The 18,381-nt window shown below is 47.7% G+C and overlaps 2 protein-coding genes and 1 pseudogene across 2 annotated transcripts; all 3 read left to right on the top strand.

Moving 5' to 3' along the window:
• The first annotated feature begins 2,307 nt into the window (after positions 1 to 2,307).
• Positions 2,308 to 3,384, top strand: LOC133513319 (4-galactosyl-N-acetylglucosaminide 3-alpha-L-fucosyltransferase 9-like). The gene has a single exon (XM_061843982.1). It carries the CDS (start codon positions 2,308 to 2,310, stop codon positions 3,382 to 3,384), a length of 1,077 nt encoding a protein of 358 aa, XP_061699966.1.
• A 479-nt stretch (positions 3,385 to 3,863) lies between these two features.
• On the top strand, positions 3,864 to 5,532 carry LOC133513511 (4-galactosyl-N-acetylglucosaminide 3-alpha-L-fucosyltransferase 9-like; annotated as a pseudogene).
• Positions 5,533 to 9,797: 4,265 nt separating this feature from the next.
• Positions 9,798 to 18,168, top strand: fhl5 (four and a half LIM domains 5). The gene is made up of 5 exons (XM_061844570.1): positions 9,798 to 10,341; positions 12,547 to 12,721; positions 12,976 to 13,145; positions 14,672 to 14,858; positions 16,414 to 18,168. The coding sequence occupies exons 1-5, from the start codon at positions 10,180 to 10,182 to the stop codon at positions 16,563 to 16,565; spliced, it is 846 nt and encodes a 281-aa protein (XP_061700554.1). The 5' UTR covers positions 9,798 to 10,179; the 3' UTR covers positions 16,566 to 18,168.
• Positions 18,169 to 18,381: the final 213 nt, after the last annotated feature.

An 18,381-nucleotide genomic window follows, 5' to 3' on the forward strand; every position in this document is an offset into this window, starting at 1 on the left:
AAAAAAAATTGAAGCAAGGACACTTTGGGATCTTTGACGAAAAGCTGTTTGCTATCCAGAGAGTCCATAACAGACATGGTGGTTAGAAAAAAAGTACAAAATTCTGCCCACAACAACCCCCCACCCCACACACAGAGAAAAATTGAGGGAAAACGGGTCAGACCTGGTGGGAGGTGAGATTCTCTTCCTGGTCTGCCCTGCAAGGGTCTTTCCGACCTTACCTTTTGCTTTCACATTTGAGCACACACATCTGCACGTTCGATTCCTTCGTCAAAATGGGCGTTGTGACTTTTTTCAGCCTCCGACAATTATGACATGCCCTAAACCACAAAAACTCAATCAAAGTAATGTCAACTGGGGACGAGAACCTGTTTGACTGCAATGGGAAGAATAAAGGGACGGCATTGTCATGGATCATGGCGAACCGGGGAGCTATGACGACGACGCCTTCGATTCGGAGGAGATATTTGAAATCCATTTTCTTATTTGAGAGAACGGTTGGGTCGTGACAGGAAATGTCATAATGCCCGCGGATGAAAAGGCTTATAAGTAGGTCCGCTCACCTTTTGTACTTTGGGGTATTTTTTCTTCCTTGGGGTAGAAAACTTTCTGACTGCAAACTCACGAAGTAAACGTCGACGCCATTGCCGTCGTTGTATGGATCAAGGAAAGAATTGCGCTGTCTTATGAGGTACCAAAGTAAGTGCTTTTTTTTTCTTTTAATATTTATTCCTGGAACAATAAACCCTGACGAGCAAGTAAAATGTTGGCGTGGACATCATTAGTCTTCAAAGTCTGTGATCTTGCCCTGCCGTGGTGTTAAGATTAGGATTGGGCTTTTAATCGCTAAAATTCCGTCTTTTTTTGGAGATGCCGATGAAGTTCTGACCCTGGACAGGCTATTTGGTCTCTCGAATCAAGAAGACATCAACGTTTGGTGTTGTTTGAACCGGAATTCGGCAATTTTGATGGTAAAATCGCGGACATGATTAAAAGTCGGGGTAAAACTACTGAGCAGATTTGAAGAAAGACGCAAGATGGTATCTTTGGTGAGCATGGCTGAGAAAAGTAGAGGTAAAACCAAATTTTGTTGGTCCCATTGAACAGCTCACCCTTGAAAAGTAGTGGTAAAACTTTGGACCAGCACATCCGCCTCGCAGTCCTGTGGACCCAGGTTCCGGCTGCACCTCTGTGTAGTTTGTATGTTCTCTCCTGGTGGAGACACTTGCCAGATTTGAAGAAGATGTAAGTGATATCCCTTGAGAGCAGACCCCGATAAAGGTAGGGGTAAGACCACAGCTGTTGGTGGTATTGGCAAGCTCACCCCTAAAAAGTAGCGGTAAAACTTTAGGCAAGAACAGTGGCCTCACAGTCCTCTGGATCCAGGTTCCAGCTGCGCCTGTGTGTAGTTTGTATGTTCTCTCCTGGTGGAGACACTTGCCAGATTTGAAGAAGATGTAAGTGATATCCCTTGAGAGCAGACCCCGATAAAGGTAGGGGTAAGACCACAGCTGTTGGTGGTATTGGCAAGCTCACCCCTAAAAAGTAGCGGTAAAACTTTAGGCAAGAACAGTGGCCTCACAGTCCTCTGGATCCAGGTTCCAGCTGCGCCTGTGTGTAGTTTGTATGTTCTCTCCTGGTGGAGACACTTGCCAGATTTGAAGAAGATGTAAGTGATATCCCTTGAGAGCAGACCCCGATAAAGGTAGGGGTAAGACCACAGCTGTTGGTGGTATTGGCAAGCTCACCCCTAAAAAGTAGCGGTAAAACTTTAGGCAAGAACAGTGGCCTCACAGTCCTCTGGATCCAGGTTCCAGCTGCGCCTGTGTAGTTTGTATGTTCTCTCCTGGTGGAGACACTTGCCAGATTTGAAGAAGATATAAGTGATATCCCTTGAGAGCAGAACCCGATAAAGGTAGGGGTAAAACCACAGCTGTTGGTGGTATTGGCAAGCTCAACCCTAAAAAGTAGGTGTAAAACTTTTTAGTCGAGTACAGGCATGGGCAAACCTCTGGGCTCAGGATGGATGGATGGATGGATGACCACGATGAACTCGAGAAGACATTGTAAATGCATGGAAAACAGATGGATTGAAAGCCTCTGTGCCACCTTCTGCCCAAAAGTTACTTAAATCGGAAGTCTAAACCCCTTATTCCCGTGAATGATTTTGTTTTTTCACTAGAGAGGGCTCAGTCCTATACTGTACTGCATTCCCATCGTAAACCGAAAACCTCCTGAAATCAATGGACATACGTTTGGAAATAGACTTTCCCATGACTTGTTCTGGTCTTCTTTCAGGTCAGAGTCATGTCGTCAGAACCAGTTCACAGGATCTTACGAGTGCTTTTGCTTTGGACGTTCATCCTAGCCTGCTTCATGCCTTTCTTTTTGATTTATTTGAAATCGTCCGCTGGCTGGAAATCAGGTCCTGTGCAGTACATCGCTACCGGCGAGCACGTCAAGGACACCGTGACCAAAAGTGACCGCAACGTGACCACGGTCCTCGTCTGGTTCTGGACTTTCAAAAACAGGTACAACCTGAACGTATGCGCCTCGAAGTTCAACATTGATGGGTGCTTCATCACAACAAATCGGAAACTCTACAAAACGTCGGACAGCGTCATTATCCACCACCGTCACATTCACTCCGACTTGTCCAACCTGCCGCTACGCCAGCGCCTGTCCTTCCAGAAGTGGATCTGGATGAATATAGAGTCGCCGACGCACTCTCCCAAGCTGACCGGCATCGAGAACCTCTTCAACCTGACGCTCAACTACCGCCGCGACGCCGACGTCCCAGTGCCTTATGGCTCTGTGGTTTCCGCCAAGGGTGAGGACAACTTTGTCCTGCCCAGCAAGAACAAGCTGCTCTGCTGGATCGTGAGCGACTGGAAACAGAACTACACACGCGTCAAGTACTACGATGAGCTGCAAAAGCACATCAAAGTGCATACGTATGGCAGGAGCTTCAAGAAGTCCATCTCGCAGCACGACTATGTCTCCATCCTCACCAGCTGCAAGTTCTACCTGGCATTTGAGAATTCCATCCACAAGGACTACATCACTGAAAAGTTCTACAACCCGCTGAGAGTGGGCACCGTGCCCGTGGTGCTGGGCCCGTCACGGAACAATTATGAGAACTTCATCCAGGGGGATGCCTTCATCCACGTGGACGACTTTGCGTCCCCTAAGGAGCTCGCCGACTACCTGCTGCGACTGGACAAGGACGCGGAGATGTATCTCAGATATTTTGAGTGGCGGCGGCACTTTCAGGTGAAGACGCCGCAGTTCTGGACGGAGCACATATGCCTGGCCTGCGACTACCTGCGCAGGCACAGGGAGTCCCAGGTGGTCCAGAACCTGGACGAGTGGTACTGGGGCTGACCCACTTTGTGTCAACGGTGAAGGCTGTCTGACGTTTATTTATCAGGCTCGCCAAAATACCTCCCGGGACCTGCACATTTTCTTTCTGTATTGATTCAACGAGCAATTTTATCTCATGTGTGCCTATTTTGTTGAGCCTTATTTTTATATTTCTCGTATCCCCTGGAAACATTTACTTTCCCTCCCTAAATTTGACACATTACATTGTTAAAATACACTTATTCCTTTTTTCAACCTCTGCAAATGACATCGCGATGTCAAAAAGACAGTCGAGAATTGTTTCATTTTGTCAGGTTCGTAAAAGTCTTGTGGATTGTGCCAGCCTGAAAAACGATCATATTCTGATCCGTAAAAATTCTCCAGTTACACTAAAAATCTCATCAAGGTAAGATGTATTTTTTTCCCCACTACTTATCATTAGCTAATGTAGCATTTTATTCGTTGTTTGGTTGGCAATGCTATGGTGATTTGAAGGTGTCATGGCCCTGCCGGTCCTCGAAGGGGCGCGCACCTGCCCCAATCAGCAGAGGCGAATACCGGCGCCTTGTCTCTGGTAATCCCGTCCCAGTTACATAGAACTACACGTACAGTCCGGCCTTTGCCAGACCGTTGCTTCACGCCTTGTTCCCGCACTCTTGTAATCCCGTTCCTGATCTTCCGACCCCTGCCTGCCCGCTGACACTGCCTCCAACGCCTGACGTCGACTGCCTGCCTGATTCCCATCACCGGACTAAATAAATACGTTTCCCGAACTGCCTCTACGTCTCCCGAGTCGTGCATCTGGGTCCAATCCCGTGTTCGGGTCGTGACAGAAGGTAATTTCTTTGTTACCGCGTTACCAAAACAAGTATTCTGTACAATTGGTGGTACAGTACTTACTTTTTTTAAAACTTGGATTGAAGTAACTTCTACTTTTGTATCTGCACTTCTGCTTAAGGACAGAGTAGTTTTCCTATCTCTACATACGTGCGTGTGTGGGTATGTGTGTGCAGTTGTGGGGTTCAGTGATGTCAATTAATCCGCTGATGCTATTCGAGGTTTATTAGGAAGGGTCAGTTGACGCTGCTGGAATGTCCTGCCAATCCGAAGGAGTCAAGGAATTCTCAGTGACACTTGATTCACATCTGCACTGAGAACCTTTCGACCAGAGCAAAAAAAAAAAAACAAAACAAAAAAAAAATAATGAATTCATTCATTCCAGTCGTCATTGACTGACTCAATGTCTGGCGACCAATCTCCCCAGTCGTAACCTAAATATCTGGCTGCCTGGCGACTGATTTAGTCGCCTTGTCTATCCTACCAGACCAACTTTGTTTTCTGTATTTTTGTCTATTGACCAAATTATCGTCCATTTTACCGTTACTGACCACCCGATTTACCTCACAGCCAAACAACAGTCCACCCACATACTAGTCTACGCTTGCCCGAGATAGACCAAGCTCCCTATGTCATCACCAGAAGTCATTCGTCATTCATCATCGTGACAACCACTCCGACTTGTCCAACCTTCCACTGCTCCAGCGTCTGTCCTTCCAGAAGTAGATCTGGATGAATCTAGAGTCGCCGATGCACTCTCCCCAGCTGGCTGGCACGAAGAACCTCTTCAACCTGACGCTCAACTACCGCCGTGACGCCGACATCCTAGAGCCTTATGGCTCTGTGGTTTCCACCGAGGGTGAGGACAACTTTGTCCTGCCCAGCGAGAACAAGCTGCTCTGCTGGATTGTGAGCGACTGGAAACAGAACTACAAGACGCGTCAAGTACTACAGGAGTATGTCTCCACACTCACCAGCTGCAAGTTCTACCTAGCATTTGAGAACTCCATCCACAAGGACACTGAAAAGTTCTACAACCTGCTGGAGGTGGGCACCGAACCAGTGGTGCTGGGCACGTCATGGAACAATCGTGAGAACTTAATCCAGGGAGACGCCTTCATCCACGTGGATGACTTTGGGTCCCCTAAGGAGCTGGCGGACTACCTGCTGCTACTGGACAAGGACGAGGAGATGTATCTATGATGCTTTGAGTGGCGGCGGCACTTTCAGGTGAAGACGCCGTAGTTCTGGACAGAGCACATATGCCTGGCCTGCGACTACCTTCCCAGGCACAGGGAGTCCCAGGTGGTCAAGATCCTTTGGGTCCCCTAAGGAGCTGGCCGACTACCTGCTGCTACTGGGCAAGGACGAGGAGATGTATCTAAGACATTTTGAGTAGCGGCGGCACTTTCAGGTGAAGACGTCGTAGTTCTGGACAGAGCACATATGCCTGGCCTGCGACTACCTTCCAGGCACAGGGAGTCCCAGGTGGTCAAGATCCTTGGGTCCCCTAAGGAGCTGGCCGACTACCTGCTGCTACTGGGCAAGGACGAGGAGATGTATCTAAGACATTTTGAGTAGCGGCGGCACTTTCAGGTGAAGACGTCGTAGTTCTGGACAGAGCACATATGCCTGGCCTGCGACTACCTTCCCAGGCACAGGGAGTCCCAGGTGGTCAAGAACCTTTGGGTCCCCTAAGGAGCTGGCCGACTCCCTGCTGCTACTGGACAAAGACGAGGAGATGCATCTGAAAAGTAACTTATCCTACCACCCGACTTACCTCACAGCCGACCAACAGTCCACACACATACTAGTCTACGCTTGCCCGAGATAGACCAAGCTACCTACGTAATCACCAGAATCTGGTAGAACATGCAGTGAAAAAAAGAGACTGCCCCCCAACTAGCCAAAAGTACACTTCAACGCAGTCTTTGTGAAGCTCCAGTCCAAGGGGCGAGCCTGAACTCCCCCAGAAACCGCCGTACCGCTGAAACCCTCCATTTAACTGCTGTCTCTTTCCGTTGAAAGGATGACAAAGTCAAATTGCCGGCCTGTGACCGATTCCACATCCAAACCGGCGACAAGAGGCACCGGGCTACCTCCTGCTTTGACGCATCGTAACCACCGCAAAATGGAGGAAATTTGGCCGAGTACCGCCATAACCTCAGCTCCCTTGTGTTGCGCTACCCTGCGGGATGCACTCCAAAAACCAAGCGCGGTTCGTATGTGCTAGTTTGCCGACCGACCAACCAACCTCTTGATTCGTCTCACTCTACCAATCAATTTAGCGACCTTTTCACCTACTACTCGCCACCAAACTGCAGATCTGCCTCATGTGTCAGGATTCCGCGCCCACGATGTCTCTGCGAGGTTCTTTTAAGCACCCCCCCCCCAAAAAAAAATGTTTGGTCTGCGCCCCGGAGGGGAGGTGCGTTTTGTGTCATTAACCTCCACAACGGGCTCTCGTCTAATGGATGTCAGTTAGGATGTCATCACCATGCCAACCAGCTGCCGGCGAGGCCTTTGTGCCGCGCTGACGTCGGCTTTAAAGGGGCCGTCGGTGTAAATATTTCGAACAATTTCTGATGCCGGATTGGCAAAGCCTGAGCACATTCAGATAAGAGCGCTAAACAAGACCGGGGGGGGGGGGATAAAGACCGGTTTAACCAGACAATCAGATGGCGGCGGCTCCACCAACCGCCAATCGAAATGAGAGGATTATGATTATGCGAAATTGGTAGGGTTTTTTTTTTTTCTTCTCCTTTTGGGAGTCATAATCTAGATGCACCTGTCGTCTGTCAGTGATGCTAAAAAAAATCAAAGCTTCATAACATGGATTAAAAAAAAAGAAACGGCATGCAATTTGCTGAACTTTTCAGAGGTGCTGACACTTTAAGGTCTTTACATTTTTTTGGATTGTCATCGGCTGCGCTCACGCGCTGTCGCCCTTTAATCCAACTCTTTCTGTAATCTTTTTTCAAATGGAAAAAAATGGAGTCAAATCTCAGTCAATCGAAGTTACTCCTTCGGGATGTCTTGCTTGACGCACACGAAGGGAATTTTAAGTGTCGATAGAAGATAGTTCATCTTGGCAGGGCGCAGACCGTGTCACTGACCTCGCCGTGTGTGTGTGTGTGTGTGTGTGTGTGTTGGGGATTAGCCAGTGAGCCGGCCCGGTGGTCTTCCCAGGGCTATTTTTATCAAGACGTTTGCCCCCCACTCTTGATCCGTTTGGAAAAACGATAGGAGCGCATTTGTCCAAGACCGAAAAGTAATTTGGCGACTGTCAATCACTTGTTGATGCACACACACACACACACACAAATAAAGATTTGTGTCGTTTCAAAAGGCCTTTGTTGATAAATATGGCGGACAAACGCACACGAGGTTCAATATACTCGTACCTACGAGTGACCCGATTTGTGAGATTTTCGTCGCAGGGCCGATTCTGGAATTTTGACCAATAAGCGAGTGCGACATACGGCGGCGGCTAACAAGGGCCTTCCTGGGAGATAATGAACAGTTCTTCAAAATTGAAACCAAGTGATATTACTTTAAGGGATTTATTGGCACTCCCCAGTTAAAGTTTACTGTAAAAATGAGAATTACTTACTTGTTTATTTAACCAAACAACACAAATTTGTCTTATAAATGTCTGCTGGCTTAATGCTAACCGAAAATGGACGGGCTAATATAGCGAGCATCAATATTGCATTAGTTATAGACCCTTAAACAACTGATATTTGCACACAAACGGTCGCAACACATGCACGCAGACAATATCACAATACTCAAAGGTGTATATTCTTTATCCTCTGTGAAGAAAAAAATATTAATACTACAGCTTCTTCTGTGTTTGATGATCAAATCTACATGTAGTATGTAGTAGTATGTAGTATGTACAGCCGCTTGGTGGCCAAGGCACAAATAACAGACATTGAACATACCCATTGAACTGCATGAAATGATGATGTGTTTAAATACTTTATATTCTATTCGGTTTACTTTTATACGGTCTGATACCTCGATAGTGTGGAGTTTTTTCTTGTTTCCGATAAACGTGACTAACTAACTAACAAATGAAGTCGCAAACAAACTACCGTAGTTTAGCGGAAATGTCTTATCAAGCTAGCCACTGGCTGGAGTTACGTAAAACCAAAATAAGAAAAACTTACTTCCTACTTTACACTAACTCAAGATAGTCAGGGTGAAACTTGGGTCCTTGATTTGCTTCATGTAATCTTGGTTTGATTTATTTATTTATTTATTTTCAATGTATCAGTTATGGGATTGGCTCGACTCATAAAATTGTCTTTCCGTGCATATGGAATGATTTTTGGACAATTGATGTTTCGGGGAAGGTCCGTTTCTCTTCTGGCGAGGTCCCTAAATGCATTCTTGGTTGGTTTTGGTGTCGAAGAACACCACCAAAAACCTTTTTAGGAACAGTAGTGGCGAGTCGACATTTGGAAAGCCGTTTGAGCATTCACACGATTACACTACACGCACTAGTAGAACGACTGTTTTACTAGTATCATTGTTTCCGTTACTGATCTCACTTTTGTCCCACTAGTGTCCATTCAAACCGTGTAAGTAAAGTACTGTGCTACACTGCTCGGCCCAGCGGAAATTAGTAGTGGAAAAAAATGTTACTAGCAGGACACAGTCGTTCCACTAGTGGTTCTACTAGTAGTAAGACAATTTAGCGCACCAGCACAATAACTTACTTACTAATAACCGCTTTCCCCACTACTGTATGATATTTCGACATTTTGTAGAACTTTGCCGCAGTAGGACAACGCTAGGTTACTAGTGAGAGAAATTGTGCACTGGTTGACATCTGTGTGGTACTAGCGCTAGTCATAAGTCGCTAGAAGATGACTTGCAGAATTTCAAAATGTCACAACTAGTAAGTGTAGCATGCTGTTGTCAAAGAGTGCCCAGTTTTGGCTCATTTATAACATGGTTGTCCTCCATCTATTTTCTTTCTCGCTTCTTATCCTCACGAGGGTCCCAGGTTTGACTTTGAGGAGGAGGCAGGGTACACCCTGCGCTGCTTGCCAGCCAATCGCAGTGCACGTAGAAACAAACAACCGTTCGCGCGCACATCCTACGGGCAGTTTATGGTCTTCAAATAACACATGACGGATGTTTCGGTGATTTGGGTGGAAGAAAACCCACGCGGGCACGGAGAGAACATGCAACGGGCGGGGTCGGGATTTGAACCCTGACCCTCAAAACTGTGAGATAGATGCACTAACCGGTCATTCATTGCGCTGCCAGTTGTCCTACTCGGTTGCCATGTTTGACCTACTAGTGAGCAAAAAAATGTATCAGTGCATGGACCATTTGAGCATTCATACATCATCCTTGATATAGCGAAAGGTTAATGTACTAGTACACACGTTCTCCTCACTAGTAAGACAATTCATCGCACTACTAAAATGCATGTTTTTACACCACTGCATTGCAGTGCTGGGGAGTAGTTGCCTAGTAAAGTGAAATTGTGTGCAATTTGCACTTGTAGGGAGTGGGGCGGGGGAATCATCATGACTAATAAGACACAGCTGTTGTCCTAGTGCACCTGGGGACACAAGTACGCGGACCTGATATCCAGATATCAAGGATCTGGAATAAACGCTGAACCGGCTTTCCATACCTAGAGGCCCGGTCCAGAGCCGAAGAGGCTTAGTGATGTGCTGGCCCTCGTCTCCCTTAAAAGGTTCCGAACGATGCAGCGGGGCCCGTCCGCCCTCCCCCTGAGATTACGACTAATAAGAGAGGCAGTATTTATAGAAGACACCCCCTGCCCCAGCGGATACCCCCTAATCCGCGCCTCACCCCTTTTTTCCATCCCGCCCGTGAACTTGCAACATCTCCGCAGCTCATCCTCATTCGCGCCGCGTATCCGCTAAGGCGCCGCGAGCTTTTCCCCTTCCTCGGGTGTCCTCGGCTCTAAAACCCCGCCGGGCAACAGCCATGTCGACCGCCGAGCGTTTCGACTGCCATTACTGCAAAGAGTCCCTGCTGGGGAAGAAGTACATCATGAAAGAGGACACGCAGTACTGCACTAAGTGCTACGAAAACCTGTTTGCCAACTGCTGCCAGAGCTGCTCCCAGCCCATCGGAGCCAACTGCAAGGTAGGCTCCGAGCACGTTGACCCCTTTCACATCGACGGTATACTGTGACACCGTGACATCCAAAACTCCGTGCTGAGAAGTTGACGATGCGCCCTGTGCCCTGAACGGTGCCCTCCCCGAGAATGCCACGTCCAACTTTGGCACGTAGCGATCAGCTCTTCAGAAAACGCAGCAACGTGTTGTTTTTTTTCGACACTCCCAGTTAAAATTTACTTTCAAACCAGACATAAAACAAGTAGAATTACACACTGTGCATCAAAACAAACTATATAGCTGTCTTATGAGAGTCCACTAAATGAATGGGTACGCGTTTTGCTAAATGCCATAGACGTGCTAACAAAACTGGTCTTGTCCTTTCTGTTTCATCGTTGAATTGACGTGCAAGCAAAGAAAAGCAAATGTATTTCCATCCACCTATCCATCCATCCGTCTGCCTGTCCATCCATCCATCCATCATGGTTTCACGTTTTGCTAAATACCATAGACGTGCTAAGAAAACTAGTCTCGTCTTTTCTGTTTCGTCGAATCGACATGCAAGCAAAGAAAAGCAAATGTATTTCCATCCACCTATCCATCCATCCGTCTGCCTGTCCATCCATCCATCCATCATGGTTTCACGTTTTGCTAAATACCATAGACGTGCTAACAAAACTAGTCTTGTCCTTTCTGTTTCAACGTCGAATCGACATGCAAGCAAAGAAAAGCAAATGTATTTCTATCATTTATCTATCCATCCATCCATCCATCCATTTTCTGAGATGCTTATCCTCACGAGAGTCACGGGAATGCTGGAGGCAATCCCAGCTGTCATCGCGCAGGAGGCGGGGTACACCCTGAACCGGTTGGCAGCCAATCGCAGCGCACATGGAGACAAACAACAGTCGCGCTCAGAACCAAACCGAGGGGGCAATTTAGAGTCTCCAGCGAATGCATGTTTTTGGGATGTGGGAGGAAACCGGAGTGCCCGGAGAAAACCCACGCAGGCACGGGGGAGAACATGCAAACTCCACACAGGCGACGCCGGGATTTGAACCCCAGTCCTCAGTACTGTGAGGCAAACGCTTTCCAGCTCTTCCACCATGCCGCCTAAATTGACCTACTATTTGCCAAATAATGGGTGTACCCAAAAAAGGTTATTAAATGGGATTGACGAACATATTTCCCCCCCTTGCCAAATAGTGATCCCGCCCCAATTTACAGCAATTCAATTAGGAACTGTGAGACTAAACTATTATTGGCAAATAATTGAATAGTCATTATGAAGAGAATGGGGCGGCACAGTGGATCAGCTAAGCAGAGCCTTGGCCTCACATTTCCGAGGTCCCTGATTCAATCCCGGACCTGCCTGCGTGGGTTTCCTCCGGGCACTCCGGTTTCCTCCCACATCCCAAAAACATGCAACATCAATTGAACACTCTAAATTGACCATAGGTGTGATTGTGAGTGCGGATGTTTTTCTCGATGTGCGCTGCGATTGGCTGGCGACCAATCCAGGGTGTACCTCCGCCTCCTCCCCGTTGACAGCTGGGATAGGCTCCAGCACTCCCCACGACCCTGGTGAGGATAAGCATCTTAGAAAATGGATTGATGGATGGATGGATGGATGGATGGAAATACATTTGCTTTTCTCTGCTAAAATATCAATTCGATGATGAAACGGAATGGACAAGGCTAGTTTTGTTAGCATGTCTATGGCATTTAGCACAACATGTAACCATTATGGAGGGAGGGGGGGATGGATGGATGGATGGATGGATGGATGGATGGAAATACATTTGCTTTTCTCTGCTCACACGTCTATTCGATGATGAAACAGAAAGGACAAGACTAGTTTTGTTAGCATGTCTATGGCATTTAGCACAACGTGTAACCATTATGGATGGATGGATATAAAGCGTTACTACTTGCCAAATAGTGAACCTCTGCGACTTCATCGACCATTAAAAGTCATTCGGTAGCGTGAGCACGAACTAGCGACCTTTCCAAACAGTAACGGACTGAGCTATTAGCTGCCAAATAGTGAGAAGCTGACCGACTACCTGCCAGATTGTGAGCCCACTCAATTTTATACACTACTAACTACTCGCAAGATAGTGATCCCTTTCAACTTAATGAACTCTTCCAGTCAACCACGGGCAGTAGGGTATAAAAAATATCAAATCAAATATGATATGCCCTTGCTCAACGGTCCATTTCTGTGACCAGGACCTGTCCTACAAGGACCGTCACTGGCACGAGGAATGCTTCAAGTGCGCCAAGTGCAGCCGCTCCCTGGTGGAGAAGGCCTTCGCCGCCAAGGACGACCTGATGCTGTGCAACGAGTGCTACGCTCAGGACTACTCGTCCAAGTGCACCACCTGCAAGAAGACGGTCATGCCAGGTACGCGGGCCGCGGCCGCCGCCGCGCATTCCCTCCGGCTTCTGATTACAGACTCGTCGTGCTATTTTACAAACAGAGGGCACGGTGTTGTCACATGCGCATTAAATACGTCTACTGCTCGTATATAACGGGCAAAGTAATACCCCGAAAGCTATGCGCTTAATCTCTTTCCGTCAAACCCTTCCAACACAAACACTAGCATTAGCTCGTCCCGGGCGTAACTATTTCGAGCCGCTCTCGTCGCCCTGTGTCAGGTTCCCGCAAAATGGAGTACAAGGGAAACAGTTGGCACGAGACGTGCTTTCTGTGCCACCGCTGCCAGCAGCCCATCGGAACCAAGTCCTTCATCCCCAAGGACGACGGCTTCTTCTGCGTGGGCTGCTTCGAGAAGCAGTTTGCCTACCAGTGCTGCGCGTGTAAGAAGGTGAGCTCGCGGCGCCGCGCGTTGCCGTTCGGTGTCACGACCGTGTATGATATGCGGTGTATACGATCATAATACAGTGTATAATCCGTCAATCCGTTCTTTGCGGTAGTAATGGAGATGTCATAATCCTGCCGGTCCTAGCCCTGGCCGTGCAGGTCCCCCGGCACACCTGCAGTCATCAGGAGGCCCCCACCTGCGCCTCATCCCTAGTAATTACCTGCAGTCCTTATAGGACCCAGCGGACAGTCTGGTTTTGCCAGATCGTTGCCATTGATTCCTCGCTCCCGCACTTCCTCAACTCTGATCTTGACTCCCGGCGTACCCCGTAAGCCTGACGTCATTATCGCCTCTGCCCTCGGGGACTGCCTGCCTGGTTACCGATTCTGGACCGAAGAAAGATATTGCCTGATAGTGCCTCCACGTTTCCTGAGTCGTGCATTTGGGTCCAACTCCGCGTTCTGGTTATGAGAGAATAGGCTGACAGATGAGGTTCAACTGGATTCCCCTTTGGACCATGATGTTCGCAGATGATATTGTGATCTGCAGGGGGCAGGTGGAGGAACAATTAGAAAGATGGAGGCACGCAATGGAAAGGAGAGGAATGAAGATTAGCCGAAGTAAAATAGAGGGGTGGAGGAGGAAGAGGAAGAGTGAAGCTCCAGGGAGAAGAGATGGCGAGGGTGGAGGACTTCAAATACTTGGGGTCAACAATACAGAGCAATGGAGAGCGGGGTAAGGAAGTGAAGAAACGGGTCCAAGCAGGTTGGAACAGCTGGCGAAAGGTGTCTGGTGTGTTATGTGACAGAAGAGTGTCCACTAGGATGAAGGGAAAAGTCTATACAACGGTGATGTTCGGATTAGAGACGGCGGCACTGAAGAGACGACAGGAAGTAGAACTGGATGTGGCAGAAATGAAGATGTTGAGGTTCTCGCTCACTGGATAGGATTAGAAACGAGCTCATTAGAGGGACAGCCAAAGTTGGATGTTTTGGAGACAAGTTTCGAGAGACCAAACTTCGATGGTTTGGACACGTCCTGAGGCGAGAGACTGAGGAAATTGGTAGGAGGATGGTAAGGATGGAGGTGTCAAGGAAGAGGAAGACCAAAGAAAAGGTTGATGGATGGATGTTGTGAGGGAGGACATGAAGACTTTAAGGGTTGGAGAGGAAGATGCACGAGATAAGCTAAGATGGAAACGCTGTGGCGACCCCTAATCGGGACAAGCCGAAAGGAAAAGAAGAAGAAGAAGAAGCAGTGTATAATCCATCTATCGAGAATGAATGATAAAGAGCTTGTGAAAAATAATTCTGTGCAGTTCAATTCGCCGTTCAGTAGTTTTGCTCTTTGGGTTTCCAACTTTGTGTACCATCCCACTAACGCTTGCAAATCTTGATAACGATCCATTTGGAATATTGCATGTGAACGGTCACGGCAGCGCATGGCGTCCCGGTTTGCAGAAGAAGAAGCCACGCTTGGGTTTCAAACCGCGCCGGAATAAGTCACGAGAGCGCACGGTTGTTCACCAGGCCATCACCACGGGCGGCGTGACGTACCAGGACAAGCCGTGGCACCGCGAGTGCTTCCTGTGCATCAGCTGCAGGAAGCAGCTGTCGGGCCAGCGCTTCACGTCCAAGGAAAACTACCCGTACTGCCTGGAGTGCTACAGCGAGCTCTACGCCAAGAAGTGCGTGGCCTGCACCAAGCCCATCACCAGTAAGTCGCCATTTATTGACCTCTCGTCCCGCCTCCCTCTCCTGATGCCGGTGTACAAAACCAGATGACGAGTTCAGCGCCGTCGTTTACGAAAAACTGATTATTTATTTGTCAACCATTTTGGTTGATTACCATGTAAAAACCAAAATACAGTACAGCCTCGGTTTTTGAACATCCCCGATAGATAGATGTGTGATTGGCCGGCAAATGTCCCCCGCCTCCTGCCCGTTGACAGCTGGGATTGACTACAGCACTCCTGCGACCCTTGTGAGGATAAGCGGCGAAGAAGATAGATATAGATGGATACATAGAAATGTGATTGGCTGGCAAATGTCCCTTGCCTGTTGACAGCTGGGATTGACTCCAGCACTCCTGCGACCCCTGTGAGGATAAGCGGCGAAGAAGAAAGATAGATAGAAATGTGATTGGCCGGCAAATGTCCCCTGCCTCCTGCCCGTTGACAGATGGGATTGACTCCAGCACTCCTGCGACCCCTGTGAGGATAAGCGGCGAAGAAGATAGATAGATAGATAGATAGATAGATAGATAGATAGATAGATAGAAATGTGATTGGCCGGCAAATGTCCCCTGCCTCCTGCCTGTTGACAGCTGGGATTGACTCCAGCACTCCTGCGACCCCTGTGAGGATAAGCGGCGAAGAAAATAGATATAGATAGATACATAGAAATGTGATTGGCTGGCAAATGTCCCCTGCCTGTTGACAGCTGGGATTGACTCCAGCACTCCTGCGACCCCTGTGAGGATAAGCGGCGAAGAAAATAGATAGATAGATAGAAATGTGATTGGCCGGCAAATGTCCCCCGCCTCCTGCCCGTTGACAGCTGGGTTAGGCTTCAGTACTCCCTGCGACCCTGGTGAGGATAAGCAGCAAAGAAAATAGATAGATAGAGCGATAGATAGAAATGTGATTGGCCGGCAAATGTCCCCTGCCTCCTGCCTGTTGACAGCTGGGATTGACTCCAGCACTCCTGCGACCCTTGTGAGGATAAGCGGCAAAGAAAATGGATGGATGGATGGATAGATAGTTATCGAACAAATCGGTTTTCGGACAAAAATTTCGAGATTGTTTTGCTTTTGTTTTCAAACGAAAATCGGTACTTGAACGCTGCCAACAAAACCTGGAAATAACAGAACAGGCGCGGCCAAACCAGCTGACCCACGACGGGTGTTGTTCTTGTGAATTCGAACGCACCGCGAATAAACCCGGAAATAACAGAACGAGTGCGACCCGACCAGCTGATCCACGACGCGCTTTGTTATTGTGTATAACGCAGCCGATTCGGTTTTTGAACAAATCGGTTCTCGAACCGCCTTCTGGAACGGATTGTGGTCGAGAACCGAGGTTGTACTCTATATTGTTTTGATCCAACCAATTTAAATAAAGAAAATTACATTTCAATCTAATGTTAATTTACTGAAAATGTATTCATACTCTAATTAGAGTAATTTTGGTGATTTTTTTTTTTTCTAGCCGCTATGCTAATGAAAACGTTGTTCAGTTCTGGAATGACCCGAGCGTTCTTCTTTTGCGCAGGTCTGGCCGGGGCCAAGTACATCTCGTTCGAGGAGCGCCAGTGGCACAGCGAGTGCTTCACGTGCGGCCAGTGTTCCGTGTCCCTGGTGGGCCGAGGTTTCCTCACCCAGCGCGACAACATCCTCTGCAGCGACTGCGGCCGCGAAAAGTGACCTGCTACGCTGGACGGCGCGTCGAGCTAATGTTTACCGATGAGAAGCGGCGCAAAGATCAAATAAGTGTCTTGGAACGAAATGTTTGTAAAACTCTTTGAGGCTTTTTGTTCAGTTTTACACTAGGTTTTAGCTGCACAGGCAAGTCTTTTTTTAGCCTAACCCTACCTACTATACCCTACTCGCCCTATCTACCGATTCTATGCTATGCTACCGCACTGACTAAATTATTGTCTACCAACCTGGTTACTGACCCTACCTACTATACCCTACTCGCCCTATCTACCGATTCTATGCTATGTTACCGCACTGACTAAATTATTGTCTACCAACCTGGTTACTGACCCTACCTACTATACCCTACTCGCCCTATCTACCGATTCTATGCTATGCTACCGCACTGACTATATTGTCTACCAACCTGGTTACTGACCCTACCTACTATACCCTACTCGCCCGATCTACCGATTATATGCTATGCTACCGCACTGACTATATTATTGTCTACCAACCTGGTTACTGACCCTACCTACTATACCGTACTCGCCCTATCTACCGATTCTATGCTATGCTACCGCACTGACTATATTGTCTACCAACTGGTTACTGACCCTACCTACTATACCCTACTCGCCCTATCTACCGATTCTATGCTATGCTACCGCACTGACTAAATTATTGTCTACCAACCTGGTTACTGACCCTACCTACTATACCCTACTCGCCCTATCTACCGATTCTATGCTATGTTACCGCACTGACTAAATTATTGTCTACCAACCTGGTTACTGACCCTACCTACTATACCCTACTCGCCCTATCTACCGATTCTATGCTATGCTACCGCACTGACTATATTGTCTACCAACCTGGTTACTGACCCTACCTACTATACCCTACTCGCCCGATCTACCGATTATATGCTATGCTACCGCACTGACTATATTATTGTCTACCAACCTGGTTACTGACCCTACCTACTATACCGTACTCGCCCTATCTACCGATTCTATGCTATGCTACCGCACTGACTATATTGTCTACCAACCTGGTTACTGACCCTACCTACTATACCCTACTCGCCCTATCTACCGATTCTATGCTATGCTACCGCACTGACTATACAATTGTCTACCAACCTCGTTACTGACCTTTACCTACTATACCCTACTCATCCTATCTACCTACTCTACTCCTATCTACCTGGTATATTTTACCCTAAGCACCCACTGTACCCTATCCCCTATCTATTACCACCCTACCTACCAACTTGGACTAACGTCTTTACCCTACCTACTATACTAAACCTTACTTTCCCCTTTTCCTACCTTTTGCAATATACATTAGACACTACCTACTTCCTCCTCTTCCCTACCTACTACATTTTACTCCATGTACTTCCTTGTCTTTCCCATTTTACGTATGTCAGTGTTTAGTTTCCCATTTACCTCCTCTCACCTACATACTAGATTAATTTTTTTTTCGCATTTTCCTGCTTCGAAGCTAATTATAGGGGGGGGGGAAACTAGAACTAGGTACTGACTGGCATGCATATAAACATCAAATTTGCACACTTTCACAAAGCCCTTAATAAACACTGTTCTGCATCAACGTGGGTGTTATTGTGAGTGCAAATGTTTGTTTGCGTCTTGCGATTGACTGGCAACCAGTTCCGGGTGTACTTCCTGTGCGACGTGACTCCGGTGGCCAGCGAAACTACCCAGCAGCACGTCACTGTCGCCTCAAAGATGTTTACAACCGGAGGCTTTGTTGTAGGCTGCCTTAACTGAGTACTGATTCTATTACACCGTCTACA

The sequence above is a fragment of the Syngnathoides biaculeatus genome, chromosome 15 (assembly GCF_019802595.1).
Source record: "Syngnathoides biaculeatus isolate LvHL_M chromosome 15, ASM1980259v1, whole genome shotgun sequence".
In the NCBI taxonomy this organism is placed as follows: Eukaryota; Metazoa; Chordata; class Actinopteri; order Syngnathiformes; family Syngnathidae; genus Syngnathoides; species Syngnathoides biaculeatus.